We start from the raw sequence: 16,862 nt of genomic DNA, 5'->3' as shown, positions 1-16,862 counted from the left end.
GCCTCTATTCTTTTGGGACCAGTCAAAAAAAAAAAAAAAAAAACTAAAAACCATTTCTTCTTCGTCTTCTTCTCATTCATTCTTCTCCTTCTCTCAGCAAAGGAAGAGTGAATGTTTGAAAAGACTCTTAGAAAGAGATAAAGAATGATCCCCGTCGCATCAGAACTGTTTAGAAAGAATAATCTAGTAGGCCATTTCTAAGGGGGGTTGTGGAGCTACGTCATCACTTTCCAACCGCAGGGCTCCGGCCGGTAGGCTGGACGTGACATAAAGTTCAGAACGGCCGGGATCATTCTACTTGATGAGATTGGGGAGGCACATCTGTGACGCATTTGATTCCAATTACCTTTCCATAATTCATCCAAACTTTTTATAAGATCAAGCTCAAGAGTGAAGCCCATGATTACGAAGCAGAGAAGCCACAGAACATGATAGGAGAACCGTCACACCCTCTTTGCTAGAAATAAGTCAAATGGTTCGAGCCAACAGCTCCAGTGGGCCTCACAACATGTGAAGTGGTCCCCAACTGGATTGTTCTCGTTCATCCCCAACCCCAAGTGGGCCGCATTGAACAATGGATCAGGAGCCTCAAATAGTAAATGGGTTTATCTGTCTACAGCACTCAGATTCTTGAATCATCTCTCTACCAATGTGACCAATGGAAAGGGAAGCCCAAAATAGTAGGCGCATGGGCGCCCACATGTAGAATAGATGCCTTATTCAATCCTTGGGATATTCTTTTTATTATCTGATGATTAACAATTTCGGTAGAGCCTGACATCATGGATTCAGTCTAATTCAATGCAACCATGACACGCGACAACTTGATCCTCATCCAAAATTCCAACCCCTCTAACACGTGGTCGCCGTATATTGCTAAAAAGGGTTAAAAATTAATGGTCTCATAGGCACCAATCCGGGCCCAAGTAGATGAGGTGGCAAGATAAGAACCATGAGTTTGGTTGATTTCTTTTATTTATCTTTCCCCCTGCTTTCTCAAAGGGAAAGGGGCAATCAATGATCATGCGGGACTCGGGAGTGGTCAGGCTGAGTAAACCATGTGAGAGCCCCTACCCGGCTACCCGGTTACCCCTACCGTACCGTGTTAGTCCTTGATTGGCCTGAAAATGAATTTAGGCACTAAACTATAGAAAGATTCTTTTAAGCCAATGAATGATCAAAACGATAGGTATCGTACCAATTGTTCAGCGTGACCACAAAATCACTGGTCATCATCCTTTTGTACAAGAAGAGGACGCGTGTCGTCACGGTGAAGTGGGTCGATAGTCCAATTTATTCCTGTGATGGGCCTATCCGAGGTTAACTAAAAGTTATACGGGTGGGTCAAAAAAATACAGCCCACCTGTGCCAAACGACAAAAAACCAGCCAATATAAATGGCTTACTTCCACCACCCTTTCAAACATTTCAAACGCCACATCTTCTGCTCAGGCTCGCAAAATAAACTTTCTCCACTCCTGAGTCCTGACCCATCTTCCTTCTAATCCCATAGATTTGGTTGCTCTGAATTTCTTGTTTCAGTTGATCACTCACTACTAGTACTAGCTAGCTAGACATCAATGGATGGAAGAAAGAAGAGCTCTGACCTTCCTCCGGGGTTTAGGTTTCATCCAACTGATGAGGAACTGATCATGTATTATCTTCGAAATCAAGCGAGATCGATGCCCTGCCCCGTATCTATAATCCCGGAAGTTGATATCTATAAATTCGATCCATGGGAATTACCTGGTTAGTTTTGATTTTTGTTAAGCTCGTATCTCTTGATGATGGTTCATATAAATATATTCATGGGTTACTGCTAGTTGTTGATCTGTAAATTAAAATTCATCCAATTATTTGTATGTGGGTTGTAGAAAAGGCAGAATTTGGTGAGACAGAGTGGTATTTCTTCAGCCCACGAGAACGCAAGTACCCAAATGGGGTGCGCCCAAATCGAGCAACCGGCTCTGGTTATTGGAAAGCCACGGGCACAGACAAGGCAATCCGCAGTGGGCCTAAGTATGTGGGGGTGAAGAAAGCTCTTGTGTTTTATAAGGGCCGCCCGCCCAAGGGTGTTAAGACGGATTGGATTATGCACGAATATCGGTTGGATGGTTCAAACTGTAGACAGCCGACCAAGATCAATGGATCCATGAAAGTAAGTCTTGTTCAGTTGATATATAATAACATGATTAGGCCTGATGAATGATAATCTATCTCGGTTTTTCCAACAACTAATTCCAAACTTGTTTTCAACTTTTATCCACTGCAGTTGGATGACTGGGTCCTCTGTAGGATTTATAAGAAGAGGCATTTGGAAAGATCTGTGGAGCAAAATGATGATCCATGTCTTCGAGAGAACACAGAAACCAATTCTTCTGGTGCCAGTGAGCAACAACAACCTTTGATATCTCCAAGGACGTGTTCTCTTGCTCATATGCTGGAGATGGAGTATCTGTCCATGTCGCACCTTTTAAATGATGGCAACCCGCTTGATGATTTGCCGATGCAGTTCCAAACAACCGAAAACAATAATCACGAAGTTGACAAACTTTTTTCTGGCGACATGGCTCACCAATTTCCGAGCACGGCGAAGTTTCAAGTGAACCAGAGTACTGTCTTTAACCCGCCGATATTCATCAACCCGTTATTTGAATTTCAGTGAGCTGGGCTTGGTTAAAATGGGGCGGAAATGTGTTTTCTTATGACGACCTCCTCTGTTCAAGCTCAACAATTGTAGAAATCTGTTTCTCTTCTTTGTCGCTTATTAGCTTCTCGTTTCCAATTCGGAGGTGCAAGATTAAATTAAACCATGTTACAAGAAATGTAAAATGTTGTATAGCTAGCAAGAACAGATGAATTTGTGTCACAGAATCATAGAAGGTGACCATTCATCAAACTACGGGATGTAACAAATGAAGTTACATGATTACCAGGAAAAAAGATGACAGACATTGTCAGTTATTGTCTTTATTCTTGAATATAATGGATGGTTGGGATTCACAATTAATTCCACTAATCAAGTTTTGCAAATATGAAGCCTTATCATGGGATTTTTTTTGTATTTATTTGGAAAGCCTTATTGTGGGTGTCACTGCTCTATTTGATATTATATAATATTCAAATAATGACATGAGATGTCCAAATTCGGTGATGACCAAAGAGGTAAAAAAGATTCTAGTTGCTGATTTAATTTTAACAGCTTTATAAAATAAGTTGAACCACAATCGGAAGAGGGAAAACTAGATCTCATGGAGTTTTTTATGCTAGTCGCTCTGCTATTTCGAAACAAAATAATGAGGAAACTCCGACCTGTTTCAGTACTGGGTCGGAAAATCAAAATGTAGAGATTAATTAGGGATGACAATTTTCTCCATCTCGATGGGGACCCGACTTCCTCGACCGGATGGAGTCAGGGATGGAGATTATTTTGGCGGAGCGGGGATGGGGATGGGGATGGGGATTGAGGTCCCTACCCCGCCCCGACCCCAATTATATATATATATATATATATATATGTGTGTTATTTATATTAAATATATATTATTTCTATATATCACACCATATTTAAAACATCATTTAAAATTTATTTTAAGTAAATATATTTTTCAAAAAACTACAGTTATCTAAAAATATTTCGGGGATTCGGATCCCCACAGGGAATCCATCCCCATCAGGTATTAGGGATGGAGGACACATAATCCCTAACCCGAACCCGCCCCGTTGCTATTCCTAGTAGAGATTGAGGCTCCCCTCTGTGAGTTATTAAATATTAGGATTAATGACGATGAACTAGACTGAGTTGGGATCTCTTGCTAATAAAACAGGTTCCAATCCCCTATCAACGATCAAGATCAGCTTTAGTCAATGCAAGGCCCGTTCGAACAGCCTTGCATTGGGAACGTTTCTCTACTTCTGTGATTTATTTTATGGGGAGATATTCCCAATGCAAGGCTATAATGGTTATTAGAACAGATTCTGCACTGACTGAATCCGGTTTCCCTATCAACTTGATCTGACATCGCACATCTCAGGGACTGAGACCCACTATAAAAGTAGGACTCGCCATGTATGAGATGTGCGATGTCAGGTTATATTGGTAGGTTGTTGAAATGTATTTTATTGGCAGATGATCCGAACTTGAGGATAACAGTCTAGATCAGGGTTCCATTACTGTTCAAAGGAAGAAGAGGGGCCTCAAATCCAATAAAGAAGGAACATCTAAATAAGCCTTGTCTATCACATTTTCTCCTTTGGTTGGCGTTTGTTTCTGTAAAATGGATTTAAGATTCTTTAGAAGGGAATATTTCTGCCTTTGTTTTAATACAAATTAATGGCAAGGAAAAGTTTACGTAGGGAAAAAATGTAGCTAAGACTTTTCAGCTTAGAAAAAACATTTCAAGACCATTTTAGGTAGAAACAAAGAGAAGCTAGGAAAATAAATACTTTTCTCTCTTTCAAAGTCAATCATCCCTTGAGATCCATAGAGTCTACTAATTAAAATGTTGTTTAAACCATCAGTGCTGATTGCCGAAAACAGTGGAAATCGCCCATGGATTTAGTTTAGTTATCCATCAGTTATTGAAACCGCCTCCTGAGCTAATTTAAGTACATGATGGCTTAGGTGGTGGAAAATGGGTCCACTTATTTGACCATTTTGCTGCCATGTGGCAAAGAAAGCACCTTGTTCGTTTTTTTAATTGACTCAGTCAGCTTTCTATCAAGGAAGCCGGATCTGCTACCAACACAACGCTTCCAATACAATTCCAACAAAGCCACTGCAGCTGCACATTAAGCTCAGTTTCGAAAGAATATAAGTGTAAATATATACAGTGGAAATACATACAAAATAATACATTAGGGCCCAATTTGGAAGGAGTACAAATGCAAATATATAATAATGTAGAGCGTACCTAAAACATTTTATTTTGTATGTATTTCCACTGTACATATTTGTATTCATACTCTTTCCAAACTGAGCCTAAGAGCATCTTCATTTAAGAGGATCTACTACCAACATAATACTCCTAACAGGTCACTGTGCACTGTAGGTGCACATTGGGAACATCTCCCAGGTGTTTCCCATATGCTACTGCAATTGCTTGTTGGGAGTAGATCTGAACCCTCTTTTTACGGAGTTCAGATTGATCTGTGCCCCACAACGTTCCATGGCATATCTCTGCTGTGTATTGAAAACATCTCTCGATGATCATTTCTGATACATCATCGGTAGGAATGTGCTGTGGGACATTGTGGAGCAGAGATGTGAACTCCTTTTTACAAACCCTCTCCAGCTCTCCTATTGGTTATTGGTTGTTGGATTCTTTGCGCTTTACCTCCATCCATTCTTCAAAGCTGTTTTATATATTTCTTATCCTAATTCAGTCATCCATCAAATGCTTATTTATAATCTAGAAGAGGGGTGTAACCAAGTCGAGTCATTCGAGTACCAAGTTGCTTGCTCGATCACAACTACTAAAAAATACAGAGTTTGAATTTGACTTGAGTTGATACCTGTGAGTTATTGGAACTCGACTCGATTCAAGTTGATTATAAATAATTTAATATAAATAAAAATCAATTATGAATGTATTATTTATATTATAAATAAGTTATAAAATACCACTCGAACCGATTATTGTAAAGTTGGTAGGATTAGCTAGGCTTAGCTCGCTTACACATACTATAGGAAAAGTTGTTCAAATTTATAAATGACGTTATTTTATAATAAATTTATATCTCCTTGCTTGGTGACCTTTTATTTATTTAATATTAAGTCACTCAGACAGGAGTAATGAGGCAGCAGTGAAGGTCAGTTGTCAAAGAGGGGACCCCGACCCACTGTGCTGGCCATTTGTTTGAATCTGTCGTTTTGCTAATATGACCTCTCCTGATCTTATCCCTTACTACATATTTGTTGATAATTCAGTTCACATGTTTGAATGACAGAGCGGTTAAAGAATTCAAAGGAGGGAAACCGGTTGGCCAGAGAACAAATTAAGTGAGAAAGAGCCTCTCTTAATTTGTTGAAGACTCGTGCAAAACTCTTCTTCATATTTCTTGAACTTGATTTGTCTAGCTCTCTAGCTACCTCATCAGTACTCTTTCTGGATAATTGGAATCCTAGCCAGTGGATTCAGGTTCACGCCTACAAGCAGGTGGTACGTACGGGGGGATTTTGGTTGACAGTTGAGGGATTCAGTTGGCACATCGGTTTTCATATTACATTAGCAAGATAATATGTTGTTTTCAGAAACCAAGTATACATATATATATATATATATATATATCTTCACTTTTATAATAATGCCAAAACATAGGAAGTAAGTACAGGGTCCAGGGTCCATCCACTAGATTGATGAAAAGAAAAAAATAAGCCATGAAAATGCAAGCTACACTACAGTACGTCGTCATCTAGACGCGTCTACCATTGTTGAGAACATGAGATTTTCTAAAGATTAAAAACAAATATTACGGTACATATAGATCCTTATCCTTGTACAGACTACAGATCAGAGCACAAGCAGTTGGGTCTTGGGCTCTCGGGTGGGGTTCTCATGATCAGTTGTCACAGATAATTAATCTTGAAAGAAGAACATGCATGATAGCTTCTCTATATTTTAAATCTTCTTTTGACATGATTTACAAATTAAAAACCCAGTAAATGTAAATTAAGGAGAAACTGTTGCAAGGTTTGTGCGTTAATTAACAGGAGTGATTAGTGATTACGATGATCGAGATGTAGGTGCTGGCCTTGCCTAGTTGTCAACTATATATATATATATATGCAAATGGCTGCATAATTGAAGCTAGCATTTATGAAGACGAGATGAGAAGGCCAAATTCAATGAAACCTTAGTTAAGGGTAATGAACCAGATCCGTATTATGTGGCTAGCTACTTGTTTGGTCCACCGTCCACGTATATGAACTTGAAGAATTGGACAGGGAAATTTCTTCTGTGCTATGTAAGGTACACTACTTCCTGGCCTGGCCCTAGCTAAGAAGCCAAGATATATAATTAATTGATAATTCTTAATTCTTGCTCTCTCTCCCTCTCCCTCTCTCTCTCTCTCTCTATATATATATATATTCCATCTATTCAACTCATCATCATGAATTTTTAGTCAAAAACAATTGGGGTTGGCTACTAGAAAAAAAAAAGGTTTTTGCCTCTTGAGTTTTGCCCAGTCGAGATGAAGTAAACAAACAAACCGCTACATAAAAGCACAATTAATAGTGCCAAGAATGGACTCAAAGCAAAGCGTAGAGAGTGCCGGTACAGCATACTGAGCATACAACACTAAGAGTGGGCCATGAAAAGGTTGTCTTCAAGTGGGCTTAATTTACGTGGCCCACGTCATGTTTGTAGCAAGGCGGGCTGCCTGGCAAGTGCCAAGTGGCAGCTGAGCTGTGTGCTAGCATTTCACAAGAAAGGGCAAAAGTACTCAAGTACTAAGGTGATTATACAACCGTAGCCGTAGGTTCCAAGTGGATGAATTGCATCATCACCTATCAATGAAAATTGAAAAGTAAAGTCGCATTTGAAGGCAATTATATTTATATGAGGTCACACCGTACAAAAGCCTAAGGTTGGAATAAACTTTATCCAATTGGACTTCATTATTATGGATGGATGTGGTAGAATATAAATATATAATATGTTGGGCGCACAAAAAATCAATTTCATTTTTTTTTCCACCAACAACCTTAGCCGTAGGTTCCAAGGATGAATTGCATCATCACCTACCAATGAAAATTGAAAAGTCGTATTTGAAGGCAATTATATTTGGGGAGAATGATCGATCAGCCCAGGGTCAGATTTGATGCTAATTCATAGGTAGGTTCGTTCTTGAAAACTGCATTTTCAAGGTTTGTTCTTGAAATAAAATCGGACTAGATCTGAAATCAAAAGAGGGAGAGGGATATACCTGATACGAAATCAAAAGGAACTCCCAACGTAGGTATTCATGCCCAAAGAGGATACCAAATCCGCTTCCACTGAAGATGACACAACATATGTAGAGGCAGGATCAACAAGAAGGGTTCTTCAACAAGAACTTGGGATTCTTCACCAAGAATCGAGTAGGGTGGTGTGATCACGACTTCAGATTGTTTCTTCACCAAGAAACAATATCAAGAATGGTTCTTGATCACTCCAAGAGGTGGAGATCGTACTAGGATGGCCCAAGATCTAAGGGATTGAAAAGACTACAGAAAAGAATGTGTTTTTTTGTGGAATTCGCCCCTTATTTATAATTCTTTCAGGGTCAACTTCCTAATCTGATTAGGAATGAGATTTCTTAATCTAAATCTTGTATTTAGATCTGGACTCTTAAGTTGATAAGACCTATCTTATCCAATTGCTAATCCCAGTTAGATTACAAACCCAAAATGACCCAATTTAATTAATTCTCTTAAGCCCAATTCAAAAGGGGCCTTAGGCCCATTAAGTCATATTGCTCATTTAACCCATTATATGCTAGCTAGTTTGGTTCTCTTTGTATGGCGTGGGACCCTAGCATTGATCTACACATCAGCCACATGGGTTCAATCCAGCATTTGTTACAAGGCCTAGCTGAATTCACTGTAGGTCACAATAAACCCCTGAGTCCATCACCATGGGTTCTTAATGGGCCCAACATTTGCATTAAATGGTCCTTGGGTCGAGCCATCTTGTGAAGGCCCAAGGATTGTGGGCAGATGCAAAATTAGCCCATCAGGAATTACCCTCAAATGATCTTACACTTAATCTCTTATCCCTTAATGATTATACACTGTCCGACAAGAGAGAACCCCTCCCTCGGTTGCAAGGTAGAAGGTACAGTGTTGCACTCTCTACTCACATGGATCCCAGGAATTATAACATTTTGCAAACGTTTTGTGAAACCATAACTTATAAGTATATTTCTATATAAATATATTTTACAAAACAAATTTCAACAAGTTTGAAATCAACTGTTGGCAATTTAGGTTTCCATTAAAGAGAGTGCATTCTCCGATCATTCACTTTGTTCGACAAAGGGGATGATTTTGTCACTATGATCACCCACTCAGGTGAATTCTCGAACTATCCCAACATACCCAGGTTTTGACCCAGTCAAGGATCTCACTGATTGGCGTATCAAAGACAACCTAATTCGACACCTACTGTAGTATCATAATCGAGTCTAGGGGTTAGGTGTAACATTCTAGTTTTGCCCATCTATCTCCAAGGTCCAGGGCAATATTAGAATTTGGTCCAGTTCAGGGTTTTAAGAAAACCCACACTACATGTACTTTACGTTTCACCCTATTAGTTGAGACAAGCCATGCCAACCCACTTGGCGGCACATCAGTGTCAGTCTTATTAGGATAAATCTCCCCAAATCTATCCAACGGCTATGAAGATTCTAAACTAACACGAGTCTCATAAGTGTCCAATTTAAGAGTATTACACAGAAACACACCAGAATAACATGAACCAATTATGCACTTATTCATTTATAATAGATGACAATAAGTACATCAACTTAAATGGATTTGGATTAATACCCGAGGTTTCAACCTAAATCCAATCTGAGTTTAGTTTAAGCCCAAATTTTTTTTGGCTCAAACCCATTTTAAAGTTAAAAAATTCAAACCCAACCTATGCAAAAGAATTTATTAAATTGGGTTGGGCTTGAATTGGGTACACTCAACTTGCACTCCTAACTTTATTGCTTGAAATTGTTTTAACAAAACCCATGCATCGCACGGGTCCTGCTAGTTATATATTGATAACACCAAGGGAAACTTGATCAATCATTAATGGACTTTGGAAACTCCTTGAGACCAACCTTTTATTAATTCATTGATATATTTTTGAAGGGTTTATTAATTCCTTGATAAAATCATGACTTCAAAGCCGTTAATGATAAATAGTTTTTAATACGAGAAATCTGGGTATGTATATATCTAGGAAAGTTCACTTTCTTATATTATAACAGTATCAACTAGGATTTAATTATTGTAGGTGTTTTAGTGTGGGGACTGGTCAACCAGTCTCTTTGCAATTGTGATGATGGAACGGGTACCCAGAAACAATATGTGAATTTGGATGTTTATTTAGCGAAGCAAAGTGATTTTGGAAATTATTGAGGGAACCTATAGTTTTTGAGTTTTCATGTTCCATAGATTCCACAATTTTTATGTAATGTTCCTTCTCTCTTCTCTTTATGCAGAGACATTCTTCACTTCGTCGCATGAACCATTAAACCTTTGGTTCTCGCCATGCAAAAATTATATATACTCTGGCCACTTCATACTCTTTTTGTCTTTGGGTATGAAAACTAAAATGGGAGACAATTTACTAATGGATGTTATGCTCTTCCTCTTATAGTTCAAGTGTTCAACTTATTTGATATTGCTGTGTTTCTATTGTTTAATTTCCAACTTGATTTCTTGGAGCTCAATATAAAGAATTAAAAATGACTTGGAACCCATGAAATAAAATGATTTGGATTAAAATAATTTCTATGAGATTTGAAACCCATGACTCCTTGGGAGGTGTTCTACAACATTAACTGTTTTTCTTGTTGGCAGTTTCAAAAACAAATCAACATTATCTGATTTGAAAACCAATTGTTCTTGGTTGTATATGTGTTTTTAGTTTTCAAAACTGAAACAAAAAACATGTTCTTCAATTTTTTGTTTCAAAACATGTTTTCATCTAACTATTTAATATCATGTTCCATAAATCATATAATTCCTACATTGCAAAATTTGTTTTTTTTTTTTTTGTTTTAAAAATCATTATTTTGATGGTTCCAAAAACATGTATTATATTTTGAAACAAAATCAATTTGTTTTTTGCCTTTCAAAAAAAAAAAAACAGAATTCATGAACATGTTTTTATTTTTTATTTTTTATTTTTTTTGCTGATATTGCTATTTAAAAACAAGTAAAAATAAAAACATTTATGTTGTAAAGAGTCCCTTAATAAACATAAACTATTCAACTGAAATTATATTCGATCTAGTTATATAAACGGTTCAAATTTGCATTCGGCTTTATTGGATTAGATTTAACCAGATACAACTTTGAATTTGGACAAATAGATACCCATCTGCAGCCCTAAATACAAAGTTTACTATTTACTATTTGTATTTTGTAGGAATTTGCACTAATAGTTGTGAAATTTTAATCAATATTCCTTTTTTCTAGTTGAGAAGCTATTTTTCAGTTTACCCGCAAAATTAATGAGAAATTCTTAGACCTAATTTGCGTAGCATTGTTCCTTTTGGATTATGCATGCTCATGTCTTATGTTGTCATCGATTAGGGAGATTTTGTGGCTATTACTTTGAACCTTTTTTTTTTTTTTTTTGAGAAACTTTCTATACTTTGAACCTTCTAACTAAACTCAAAGTTTATAATTCTCCAACATAATTAATTATAATTTGAGAATTGAGAAATAAAACAAAACATGGAAGCTCCTTTGGAAGCCATGTATGGTAGATGCTGAGTCTAGCTTTGGGCCAATCCATTACAAATGGATCAGGTCCAATCCAATTCAATGAACATTTTGGACCATTTGGACTGGTCCAACTCAATGCTTGGACCATCTAATATATTCATTTTTTTTTTAGTTTAGATTTATTCTAATTCAAATCCGGTCCATTGACACCTATATTCTTATCTTCCATCAATGGATCAATGGACCAGATATAGGCTCACTCCAACCCAATTCAATATAAATTTATTACGGATGGACCAAGTCCATTCCGATCCAATAAATACTTTGGATCATTAAGTCTAGAATGGTCCAATTCAATATATCTTCTTGGTCCATCCAAATTGATTTTGATTTAGACGGAGTCCAATCCAAAACCGATCCATTGAACTTTTTCTTTTTGGGTATTGCTCAATTGACATGCATTTCTTACTTCTGAGGATAATTACACCAAATTCATCACTTGATGGCTTGATGATTTAAGCTTTAAAACTAGAAATTGTTAAGACACTTCCTACATGGACTATTGGAATGTGGACCATGATTCATAACCTGCCTCATTAAGATGGGTTGGAATCCTATTATGTCCATTAGGGCCACCCTATGAAGTAGCTTACTTAATATTAGTAATTTGTTATAGCTAAAAGGTTACTAGATGATGTATCCCATCGCACTTCATGAGAATATGGGACATGTCAAACAACATACGGAATTAGGTTATTTTACGTTTTGTGACTTTTAGCTGCTTAGTCAGTCCCCAGTTCCCACTACTTTAGTCGGAAACGACAGAAGCTTCGTTGGACAAGCTTGAGAGAATCCTCATAAGTTAGAATTAGGCCCCATTTTGGAACAAAATGACGCGGCTTTCTTTCTCTCTCTAAAGCAATTGGGGTGGGTCCTGTAAGTGCTAAGTGCAAGGTAGGAGATGGGAAATATGGTTATCTAGGTATTTTATGTAATTGGCTGATTATGGTATATTTTGCATATTATCATAACTTAACTTTGATATTTTTAGGTGTGGGCCTCATGGGCTTCTTGGATGGACTTGGGCTAGGTATAATGTCAACAAAATTGTAGGCCTAGGCCAAGCCCAAGCTAAACTATTACTTTGTGAGCTAGAGCTGAGCTGGGAAAAGTTCGGCTGGTTTGAGACTCTACGCCTCTATGTCCTTCAATCAAGTAAAGCCCGCGGCCTGGGGATGCGGGAGAATTTCCATCAAAGTCCCAGCTCATGATCGTGCGTGGCAAATACGCTTTGGTTTAACACCCGTGTTCTGTATAAGCTATTCAGAGTAGTTTATGATTCTGGTGTTTGTTGGATTTTGGAATGCTCATGTTGGCTTTTCAGATTTTCACCAAATACGCTTTAGACTTAAGAGGCTTCCATGTAGGGTCAAGCTTAGAATGCCAGAAGCGGCGTCCAAAAGCCATCCCAAATGTTTTGGAGAGCTTTGACATAATGGGCTTTGCAAGGTGAGCCCTATACGGAAAGTAAGTTATGATGATGAAAACCCCAGAAAACCCAGATACTCTTTCATAAAAAATCTTCTTTCACATAAACTACCATTAGTAGCTTCAAATTTACTCTCCCAGACGGGCAGTTTCTTGGTACCGGACGGACAGAAATACTTGCTCGTAAAATGAGATGGATGACTCTGTTTTAGTACATGTAGATCGAGAACAATCCGAAGTCAGAGCATCATAGGATTTTACCAAATAAAATAAAATAAAAGGAAAAATTAGCACATCATAGGAGAGTTGAGCTAGTTGCATGTCAAAACTCAATTGTGGGTCCTCGAACCAGAGAGCTTGGTACATTAATTAGACACATTATAAAGTCTTGACTTTGCACTCTCTTCAGAGTAGTTCGTCCCATTCATTATTGGGTCTAACAGCAATGAATGCATTTGAAATTTCTCCCAGTCCCAGGGGCCAAGAGAACGACATTCAAACAACTTAAATCGAACTCCTCTAAAACAAAAGAAATATCCAGATCTGACCAAAAAATAAAGATGGTGAATGCAGTCTAGAAACGGCCGGCAAATTCATACATCTACTTATACATGTCTTCATCCATCACTTGAAAGCTACTGCGAATACCCTCTAAAGTCTAACTCCATCATTAATTTCAGGATTTATATTATTACTCTCTCCTCTCTTTCCTATATCCATACATATTATTCTCTCCCACTCCACCCACTTGAAACTTGAAAGTTCCATGGATGTGATGTGATGGTTACAGTCATTCAACTGGGTTTTCTCCCTTCTTTATCCTTTTCAGACTGAGGGGCCGGTTTTCTTTCTTGATGATGGTGATGATGGGTTTCTTTCTTACTTTTTATCCAGCTGCTCTCACAGCCCAGCTAGCTGATCCATCAACCATCATCTATTAATTAAGACTGTTCAAACGAGAATATATAGAGAGAGACAGAGATGAAACCATCAACCATATATGCATCTAATTCTAATCAAAATGAAGACTATCCATCCTCACCAACCGCTCGAGTGCATTACAGCCGATGCAAGCAAAGATTGGTCCAACTCCAGGCAGTCTATCCATAAGACCATAACCCATCCAGTACTGAGTCAAGCGCCGTGACGACTCGTTTAAGTTGCCCAATTGTATTTATCCACACATCATATACCGTATCACATACGGTTGTTACACGTACCTCACAAAACTTTGACGTACTTAATTAAGATGTGCTACTGCTACACGAAACGTAACTTATTGTTTTGTGCTAAGCGTTAAGTAGAGCTACTTACATGGTTTGGTGTTTGAAATTGTGGGTGTTTTTTGCGACTGATTTTCAAGTAAAAACGTTGATATTTTTAAGACCCGTTTTTTATAAAAAAAACGCTTTTATCATATAGGCAGTGAATAATATTATGCTATTTGGTAATGTGATGTTCATCACCGTTTTTCATCTATGTACTGACAAGTAAACACTACATAGAATATGCATCAGTCAATCATTGAGGAAAACGGTTCACCAATGCATTTCATGCATCAATAGGATTTTGATTTTCGAGATATGCCCAATTTTTTAATAATCAGCTGAGCCAAATAATAAGATACATAAACATTTATTAAAACGCTCATATAAATCCGATGACACCATTTTCTTTTAAAAACGGCCACGATTCCAAACATCATAATTGGATTGGAGTTGATGTTGGATTTCAATGAATGAATGGGATGCATTGAGAATTAATGAGATGGGTGGGACCGGGAGGGGCGACGATGGGTCTCACATGCAAACCAACATTTTCAACATGCTCATCATCACGAGGTCAGGTCGAGGATGATGCGAAAAGGCCTAACCGATTAATCTCCCCATGAGTACTCCATGGTAACTTCACGTTTAATTTAATTAACGGGTTGCTTACAGCTATCTAAATATCAAGGCCTTTCATTTTATTCTATTCCTGATTTCCTCTTCCTCAATCCTCACCCCCCGCTCTCGAAAAAGAGCCAATAAATTAAATAAAGTAAAGAAAAACAAGAAAAGAACAAAGCAACTGCTGGACTCATTACACGTGTTGATGCACTCCCAATCAAAATTGGTTTCTGAATCAGAAATCTCGACACACCATCCGAACTTGGTAAAGCTTTCATCAAACATGATTGGGATATTTATAGTTGCAAAATGCACCACGACAACCGAGTGACACGTGTACGTTCCCTAGATGCTATCAAAATGTATTTTGATTGATTGTGATTTGTGTCATCACCTCTCCTTCAACATCATCGATCCCATGCATTATATCACTCACTTACAATTCTCTATAAATCCTATCTCACTAAACACGGGCCTTTCCTGCCACATGACTCTACTCAGTACTCACACTCTACCCACAATACATTTATTGGATTATGGATGTAGAATGTGAATAGGGCTACTGTGGGCAAGAAATCCAGACTGATTTTGGTAAGCATAACATGCATTTCTTCCACTTACTCAATTTTCTAGTGCTTCATCTATGGACTCAGAAGATAAGCTTCTCCAAACCACAGCTGAATTATCAACTTTTATATTGCTCCACAAAAGGATGAGATGCTTAATTAAAACTTAAAAGAGAAAGAAAAGTAAAGATTAGGGTTTCATCAAAGAGAATATTACCAGCTAGGGATTAGGGTTATACAAGGTCATTAGGGGTGTCCATGAAAAGTAAAGATTAGGGTTTTTAAATATATATTTTCTATGTATTTTATAAAAATATATATTCATTATATATAAATATATATTTATATTATATTTATAATGATCTATTTATAAATATATTATATATTTTTAAAATATTTATAATAAAATATTATACATATATTTATATAATATATATTATAAATATAAAAAATCAAAAAATCGAAGAACCAAAAAACCGTATCGATCAAAAACCGAAACCGATGGTACCAATTCGGTTTCAATTTAGCAAAATAAAAAAACCGATACTACCAATTCGATTTACAAAAAGTAGCCATGGTTCGGTTAAACGAACCATGGACACCCCTAAATGTCATGTGCCGATGACATATCGTTGTTTTTTGTGGAAAGGGGAGTATTTAGAACCTGTGGGGTCATGCATGTTTCCGGGTTCAGCTCTGCTTAATTAATGTTTGCTACTGTTTGTGATCTGTCTTAACCCAACTGGCCAACATTAGGCTGGAATTTGTGCACTCTATATATTTACCCTCTGGTTTATGTATTGCCATGTGCTTATCATGTGGGTTCGCGGTGCTAAGGGTGCATTAACATTTAAAAGGTTATCTAATCTAGTGGAGCCAGAGCCACTTAGGGTAACTATGCTTAATTAATATATTTTTAGTGGCTAGAAACCTTGGACTTTGATTCCATTGGATAATATAATGGCTGAAGTAGCTGAATTGGACTTATTACAACTTTTTATTCTAATGGACAAATTAATTAAATAATAAAATATGCAAGTATATGTTAATCTACTCAATTCAGTTTCAGCCATTAAAAAGCTCACCACCTCTGACAAATTCATTCCTAAAAGATAAAAGCAACAGGCTTTTCACTTCAACCTCAACCACTCTAGTTGTTATCAAAAGGCCCCTAATCAGGCTTTTGCTTTAATGGTTACGGTAAACTACAGAATCTTTACTGTGGAGTAGGGTTAACGCCAGTGGAAGCCAAAATTCTAACAGACAAATGAAAATAAAACAAGACTATAAAATCCCGAATTGGGATTATTTTTTTGTTATTTTATTTATTTTCTATTTATTGAGGACGAAACCCATCCTCATCACAGACAGAAATAATGTAAAACAAGATTATAAATCAGGAATCATGATTATAATTTTCTTGTTATTTTGTTTATTTTTTTTATTGAGAGCAAAGCCCGTCTTCATAGGCCGCAGAAATGTAAGA

General features: G+C 37.3%; 1 protein-coding gene across 1 annotated transcript; it reads left to right on the top strand.

The window, feature by feature from the left end:
• Positions 1-1,420: 1,420 nt before the first annotated feature.
• Positions 1,421-2,972, top strand: LOC104598087 (NAC domain-containing protein 2-like). The gene is made up of 3 exons (XM_010259987.3): positions 1,421-1,748; positions 1,874-2,157; positions 2,272-2,972. The coding sequence occupies exons 1-3, from the start codon at positions 1,580-1,582 to the stop codon at positions 2,662-2,664; spliced, it is 846 nt and encodes a 281-aa protein (XP_010258289.1). The 5' UTR covers positions 1,421-1,579; the 3' UTR covers positions 2,665-2,972.
• Positions 2,973-16,862: the final 13,890 nt, after the last annotated feature.

This window comes from Nelumbo nucifera, chromosome 4, assembly GCF_055504915.1.
Source record: "Nelumbo nucifera cultivar China Antique chromosome 4, China Antique-T2T, whole genome shotgun sequence".
Lineage (NCBI taxonomy): Eukaryota > Viridiplantae > Streptophyta > Magnoliopsida > Proteales > Nelumbonaceae > Nelumbo > Nelumbo nucifera.
Note: the sequence above shows the minus strand (reverse complement) of the source record. Positions and strands in the feature narration are given on the sequence as shown.

Bases quoted from the DNA above. Each gene is read 5' to 3' on its own strand.
- LOC104598087 (XM_010259987.3), top strand. From the start codon at position 1,580: ATGGATGGAAGAAAGAAGAGCTCTGACCTTCCTCCGGGGTTTAGGTTT. The intron at 1,749-1,873 runs GTTAGTTTTGAT...TGTGGGTTGTAG, and splicing joins CGATCCATGGGAATTACCTG to AAAAGGCAGAATTTGGTGAG. The intron at 2,158-2,271 runs GTAAGTCTTGTT...TATCCACTGCAG, and splicing joins AGATCAATGGATCCATGAAA to TTGGATGACTGGGTCCTCTG.